The sequence below is a fragment of the Perissodus microlepis genome, chromosome 22 (genome assembly GCF_051167445.1).
Source record: "Perissodus microlepis isolate ML-2025 ecotype Zambia chromosome 22, ASM5116744v1, whole genome shotgun sequence".
Lineage (NCBI taxonomy): Eukaryota > Metazoa > Chordata > Actinopteri > Cichliformes > Cichlidae > Perissodus > Perissodus microlepis.
The window spans coordinates 33,330,185-33,337,684 of NC_140481.1; the positions used below are offsets into that span (position 1 = coordinate 33,330,185).

Sequence of the window (7,500 nt, forward strand, 5' to 3'; positions counted from 1 at the left end):
CCTGTCTTACCGCTGCACCCGCAAGTTTCAAAAAGGAACCACTTTTACTTTGAAGGGGGACACTCTCCGTTTCCTGTTTGCATCCTTTTTCACATTTTACTGCAGCCGATCGAGAGTCTGAGGCCCTGTCTCAACATGCGTACTTGTGCGTGCTTGCGTTCTCGTGTACTCGTGATACGTCATCAGTCGGAGACCAAGTACTGTTCCAATTCAAAGTACGCATCAAGCCGAGAACGCGAAAAATTCCCGGATGTGTTCTCGCTCCGCCCGTTTTATCGAGCATGCATCGGTGGTGACTTGTGTGTTAGTTGGTACAGCTAAATATCCCAGAATGCATTTCGTCCCAAACTCAAACGTGGCAATGGCAGAAGAGCACTTTTAAATATTTCTCTTTCTGGGTCATAAAATAAACCTTTAAGTTATTTTCAGGCGAGAATGTTTCTGTGTAAACTTCAAATATCTGCTCGATTTATCAAGATATCATATATTTCCAAACGTGCTCCGACGTTTTCAGAGACGTCTGTGACCCGCCAGCTACATAGCAGACAGCGAGGTCGAGGGTCACTAGAGCCGGCGAGAACAGCGGACTCCCGGCACGTTGTTGACAACCCCCCCACTCAGGTTAAACATGATATATAAGTCACTTAGATCACTTCTAAATGTTAATGTTTGGTTTATTTCAGTTTTATTTGTTCCTGAGTAAACCGGTTTGGCTGTGATTAAAGTTGAGCTTCATAACATACTCACAGTTAAATTAAGAGGCAGTAAAAACTCCAGACCTGTGACATCATCAAGTACGCTGGTGTCCCAATTGTACAAATCGTGAGTTCGTGCTCGCCGAGTACACGAGTACGGACTCACTTGAGAATTGAGAAAGGGCCTGAAACCTGCGAGTGACCAAAGCAGCTGCCAGCTTTTCAGTGCAGCATCCTCTCTGCAACCCCCACCCACCCAACATCCACCCACCCGACACCCTAACCCATTGTCCGACACCCAAACACCCAACATTGTTCCAACCCGACCCGACACCCAAACGCCCGACATTGTTCCAACCCGACCCGACACCCAAACGCCCGACATTGTTCCAACCCCACCCGACACCCAAGCGCCCGACATTGTTCCAACCCCACCCGACACCCAACCGCCCGACATTGTTCCAACCCCACCCGACACCCAAGCGCCCGACATTGTGCCAACCCCACCCGACACCCAAGCGCCCGACATTGTTCCAACCCCACCCGACACCCAAACGCCCGACATTGTTCCAACCCCACCGGACACCCAAGCGCCCGACATTGTGCCAACCCCACCCGACACCCAAGCGCCCGACATTGTGCCAACCCCACCCGACACCCAAGCGCCCGACATTGTTCCAACCCCACCCGACACCCAAGCGCCCGACACTGTTCCAACCCCACCCGACACCCAAGCGCCCGACACTGTTCCAACCCCACCCGACACCCAAGCGCCCGACATTGTGCCAACCCCACCCGACACCCAAACGCCCGACACTGTTCCAACCCCACCCGACACCCAAGCGCCCGACACTGTGCCAACCCGACCCGACACCCAAGCGCCCGACACTGTGCCAACCCCACCCGACACCCAAGCGACCGACACTGTGCCAACCCCACCCGACACCCAAGCGACCGACATTGTGCCAACCCCACCCGACACCCAAACGCCCGACATTGTTCCAACCCCACCCGACACCCAAACGCCCGACATTGTTCCATCCCCACCCGACACCCAAGCGCCCGACATTGTGCCAACCCCACCCGACACCCAAGCGCCCGACATTGTTCCAACCCCACCCGACACCCAAGCGCCCGACATTGTGCCAACCCCACCCGACACCCAAGCGCCCGACATTGTGCCAACCCCACCCGACACCCAAGCGACCGACATTGTGCCAACCCCACCCGACACCCAAACGCCCGACATTGTTCCAACCCCACCCGACACCCAAACGCCCGACATTGTTCCAACCCCACCCGACACCCAAGCGCCCGACATTGTGCCAACCCCACCCGACACCCAAGCGCCCGACATTGTTCCAACCCGACCCGACACCCAAGCGCCCGACATTGTTCCAACCCCACCCGACACCCAAGCGCCCGACATTGTTCCAACCCCACCCGACACCCAAACGCCCGACATTGTTCCAACCCCACCCGACACCCAAACGCCCGACATTGTTCCAACCCCACCCGACACCCAAGCGCCCGACATTGTGCCAACCCCACCCGACATCCAAGCGCCCGACATTGTTCCAACCCCACCCGGCATCCAAGCGCCCGACATTGTGCCAACCCCACCCGACATCCAAGCGCCCGACATTGTTCCAACCCCACCCGACATCCAAGCGCCCGACATTGTTCCAACCCCACCCGACATCCAAGCGCCCGACATTGTTCCAACCCCACCCGACATCCAAGCGCCCGACATTGTTCCAACCCCACCCGACATCCAAGCGCCCGACATTGTGCCAACCCCACCCGACATCCAAACGCCCGACATTGTTCCAACCCCACCCGACATCCAAGCGCCCGACATTGTGCCAACCCCACCCGACATCCACGAGACATAAAACAGCCTGACATCCAACTGCCTGACATCTAAACGCACACCATCATGCAACCATCCACCCGACATCGTGCAACCCCACCCGACATCCACCCGCTCAGTGATTCCACACTTGAACCTAGAGGCTGATATGAGCCCACTGAGCTGTGACCTCACAGAGAGCTCGCAGCCATAGCCCCTCCCCTCATAGTTTAGACATATTTTGTATTTTAAGAACTTTCAGAGCTGTTCCTCTTACGGCTCATACAGCTCTACTCTGAGGACTTTCATCCCACACTAAAGTAATTATGTAGTAGATCAAAGTTGCTGTTTTTTGACTGTCTGCTTTAGAAATCTGTTTTTTAAAGTGGATCAACAGCGGGGGAAGCACCGTGAACAAACAACTTTCTGTTTGAAATTTACAGGACAGTCTGGCCAACGAGCGAGCAGAACCTTCTCTCCTAGTTTAAACGTTTATTTCTTCACTGCAGAGTTTCTTCATCATGTAGGAAACACAGAAACGGCTGGTCTGGTCCAGTGAAGGTCAAAGTGGGCTGTCCATGTAAAGTGGGTTTGATGTCCGTGCAGTATTGTGTGAAAGGATCCGGTGAACACGTCTCATTGGGATGACTTTAATTCAGCCCTCAAACACTCACAAGAAAAAGCTGAAGAGGGGAAAAATGAGCTTGCCTTTGCTTAATGATTGACTGTCTCATAATCCACATGCAGCCAAATACGTAAAGAAAATTAATAAAATTAAAGTCTAATTAAGAGCGCGCTCTCTGGGCTGGAGGAACTTGACACGCTGCAGTTTAAAAGCTATCAAATTTAATATTGAGCTGCAGAAGGAGAGACACAACGCAGCTGTGAGTTCTTTAAAGCCCCCTCTCCGAGCGCGCCCCCGCTCCGAGCGCGTCCCCCGCTCCGAGCGCGCCGCCATCTGAAGCTCACCTTGTAGTTTCGGCAGGTCGGGTTGAAGGCGTTGGTCCCGCAGGCAAACAGCGTCTCGTCATTTCGAGGCACCAACACCTTCACGTAGTTGTAGCACTCGTCCTGGAACACAAAGGCAGAGTTAGAACTGTGAGGAAAACTGACGGAGCTGCAGAAGCAGAGGTGGAGGTGAACTCACGCTGTTCTTCCCTCTGACCGTGCACTTGCTGACGTCGTTGGACTTCCACGTCAGCTTCTGAAACACAGGAAGAGGAAAGTGAGGGCGTGATTTTCTCAGCATGTGGGGGACAGAGGTTTGATTAGAAGTGAACACGCGTGCGAGGAGGCGGAGCAGCAACAGCTCACACACACAAACCTCAGTCTCAACCGCAACACCAAACAGCCACCTTTTCACGCTCTCCATCAGCACCGACGTTCTACGCCTGAGACCTGCTAAAATAACCCAGCGTGCTTCACTTCTCTGCTGCTGAGTCATCGCTCCGCTCTGGCTGAGAGAAATGCGACCTATTTGGGCTGATTTGGGTTTTAAAATAGAAACAGGACGCCTCAGCGTGCAGCCTCGCAGCGAGCATCATTTCACTCACACTCAGCGTGCATCAGAGGCAGCGTCGACAGGTCTGATACCATGCCAGAAAATGTAAACACACCTACAGATAACCTCGACAGACAAAAGCCCAGCCTGCAGCTTGAAAGAGGCGGGGCTACAGCGCCTGTAAAGCGTATTGACCCTTTTATTCATGATGGATTTAAAGAAATGGGATTAGATCCCAGCTGGATACAGATTATTCCCGTCTCTCCCCCTAAAAGAACAGATGTGGGCGATCAGCGCGGTGGGCGCCGTGGTAAAACGTGCTAAACCCGACGAGAACACGAGTCCATAATTGCAGATTAAAGCGCACACAGACCGACGTGGTCCTCGCCGTGCCGCTCAGGTCGGAGCACCGATAACGAGAGTAACAGCTCACATCAAAGAGCTGCCGCCGCCCGCCATCCCACAATGCACCGGGAGGCCCATTACCGTGAGGAGCCCCCGTAACCTCTTCTCTTTGATCAGGAGGACGTGTGCAGATCAAAGGAAGCGCGTCCTTTGTGCGTCACGCACAGTTTTGTTGTGCGCGCTGATATTTACAGCGAGCACCGTGAGCAGACACCCACTCGTTCAACAGCAGGTCCACGCAGACACCCATCAGCACCAAAGGCTGCAGCAAGCGCTGACATCATCGCCGCTGACGGCCAGCCGAGGAGAAGGAAACATCTCCGGTTTCTGTCTGCCCAACAGAACGTGAGCATCTCTCACCTCCACCTGGCTCCTCTCTCACTCTGGAGGACATTTTGGCGTCCACGTGGAGGGTTATCGTCACGCAGCCTGACACACCAACTTTTCTTTCTTGGCTTTCAAAACAACGAGCTGCAGCGACGGGAGGAGGAGGGAGCTCGAAGCAGAACATTTCACTCAGTTCACTCTGAAATGAACTTTTTGTTTCACACGACGCTGCTGGTGATGCTCTTCCACACCCACTGTGATGTGGAGTGCCACAGAGGTCTATCCTCGGTCCCCTCCCTTTAACTCTGCATGGATAGGGCCAGCTGTGACAGGGCGTCCAGCACTGCGTGGTGACGTACATACTACACTGAACCCCACGCTCTGACACGTGAGTGTTGTGATGTGAACGAGGCAGAAACGCATGTATAAGAACCTCTTGGAGCTTCTCGGAGTCCTGTCAGTGAGCTGCTCGGAGGTCTGCTCAGCTCAGCCTCGGTCTGATGTCTTACACCTCAAACAGCTTCATGCTCGGCCCCACACCTCACAGCTCTGACTGCCTTCATGTGCACTCACAGATCGTTGCATTTGTCTTTGAACATTTTATCCTAAGACCGCGTGTGAGGAACGCTCGGAGGCGACACCCCGACAACTCCACGCAGCCACGTCATTGTGTGTTTACCGAGCGATCGCACTCACCAGCTGTGGGACGAACTCCTCTGAAGCCGTCGTCAGGTTGACTGCGAACACGTGATCCCTGCGGAGGTCAAAGCTCAGAGTCAGCCTCTTTAATGGACTACGATCGATGTGCTGCCCATCCAACCCCTCCATGATGCACTTCCTATCAGGAACACTGACAGCTGTTCATTATTTATTATTGATTTTGCTGTTGATTCTAATGTTTCTGATAAAACATATTCAGTGATGAAGTCTAGACCGCTCTCAGGCCATCTTCAAAGGCTCGCCTCAGATTCTCAGATCGTTGCGTTTTCGCCGTGTCCTAAAAACACGGATCCTCATGTAGGATCTGTGCTCTGCGCCACGGTGAGGGATCTTAATAATACTCAAGCTCCAAAGGGCTATTGTGATATTCCAAAAAACTGACGTAAGAACTTCCGTCGCACTTTCTACAAAGACCTGCTGCGTGGCAGAAAGTCCTCGTGACGCTCTGAATGAATGAATTAGTATTTTGGTTCTTCCATGGCTTCGCGGTGTGTGTCCTACTCACAGCCCCGGACTTCATGGCTGAATATTTTATTGAGCAAACTAACAGCACAGAGCTAAACGTCAGCTGGGCAGGCTGGAACCATCCGGAGGCCAAAGTACGTCCGATTGGTCACTTCCTGTTTCCAGAAATATTCATTCTGCTGTTTATGTGACAAACGGGAACCAAGATCCTCTCAGAGTACAGCCGACAGCAGGAAACACTGAGTAAAGGTATGTTCGTGGTCACGAGTCATTCCTGACTGTTGCTGCTCTCTGAGCTGGATTTGATTTTCAGGATCAACAATAAAACCAATTTATGGACAGAAAACGTGAAAAATGTCTCTTTGATTTCCTCCAGCCTCAGGTTTAAACTCATCATTTAAAGAGACTAAAACGATTTAGAGCTAATAGGAACACTTTGATGTTCACGTTGAGCCAACTGACCGACTCACTACTGCAGTGCAGTGTGCAGCTACGGGAAACTATTGTTCTTGGGATATTTATGCTGCATTATGTCAATAAAACGGAGCCTGTGGGCGTGTCCAGGCGGCAAAATCATCTTTGATGATGTCACTAAAAACATATGTGTCCTCACAGGTCACGTTTACTAGTTTACTCAAGCTGCTGAAAACACACAAGCGTGCGTGCGTGTGCGTGCGTGCGTGCCGACCTCGCTGCGATGTACAGCACGTGGTTGATCCGTAGCATCCTCTGGAAGTCCAGGCCCAGCCTCAGCGTGTCGTTGTCCTGAAGCAAACCCTGAAACCCCGGGTACTGAAACGACTCTGTAAACGCACAAAAACATAAATGTGTGTGTGTGTGTGTGTGTGTGTGTGTGTGTGGAGAGCATGCTCACAAATGTGGGCGTGGTCAGTTAAATCAGAACAAACAGGAAGACAGCAGAGATAGATTGTCTCCAATAAGATGAAGGAGCGGTTGCTATAGTGATGTGAAACGACCACAGCGGGACGACATCATCACCATCGCGCAATACTCACGCTCTGAGCTGACCACGCTGATCGGCTCCAGGTCTTTGGGGAAGGGCGTGGTTGAAGCTGACTCAGCCGGCAACCAGGGAGTGAGCAGCAGCAGCAGCAGCAGCAGCAGCAGGGTTGGGGGTCGCCATGGCGACAGCCAACAGGTCAGGGCCATTGCGAGGAAAGAAATGGAAGGAGGAGGGGGCGGTGGGACGGTGATGTCAGCAGGTCATGGCGGACGTCAGCTGTCAGGAGAAAGACACAGAAAGAGGTGAAGGTTAGACAGAGAGGTCAGAGTTCACCGTCTTAGGAGCTCTTCTATGTTGTGCCATGCATGGAACAACACAGAAGAGCCACCTCCACGGGACAAGACTCAGCAGTCCATCTGCATCTAAAGGTCAAAGGTCACTCTTTCGAGGCCACTAATGTCCACATGTTGGACAGAGAGGACAGATGGTTTGAAAGAGGAGTGAAAGAAGCATCTATGTCCACTGTGAGCGACCATCTTTGAACAGAGGTGGTGGTTTACGACACCAACTC

General features: G+C 52.7%; 1 protein-coding gene across 7 annotated transcripts in view; it reads right to left on the reverse strand.

Annotated features, from left to right (window-relative positions):
* Positions 1-7,500, reverse strand: part of LOC146363625 (semaphorin-6D-like) — a 111,857-nt gene that overhangs the window by 38,999 nt on the left and 65,358 nt on the right. For 6 of the 7 annotated variants that reach the window (XM_084918748.1, XM_084918745.1, XM_084918744.1 and 3 more), the window contains 5 exons: positions 6,982-7,205; positions 6,654-6,768; positions 5,477-5,534; positions 3,695-3,751; positions 3,517-3,618 (listed from right to left, as the gene is read on the reverse strand). In XM_084918748.1, coding sequence (XP_084774874.1) covers positions 3,517-3,618; positions 3,695-3,751; positions 5,477-5,534; positions 6,654-6,768; positions 6,982-7,135 — 486 coding nt within the window. In that variant the 5' untranslated portion in view covers positions 7,136-7,205. Of the gene's footprint in view, positions 1-3,516; positions 3,619-3,694; positions 3,752-3,871; positions 4,007-5,476; positions 5,535-6,653; positions 6,769-6,981; positions 7,206-7,500 lie in introns of those variants that run through there. The other variant, XM_084918749.1, reaches the window with a different exon arrangement.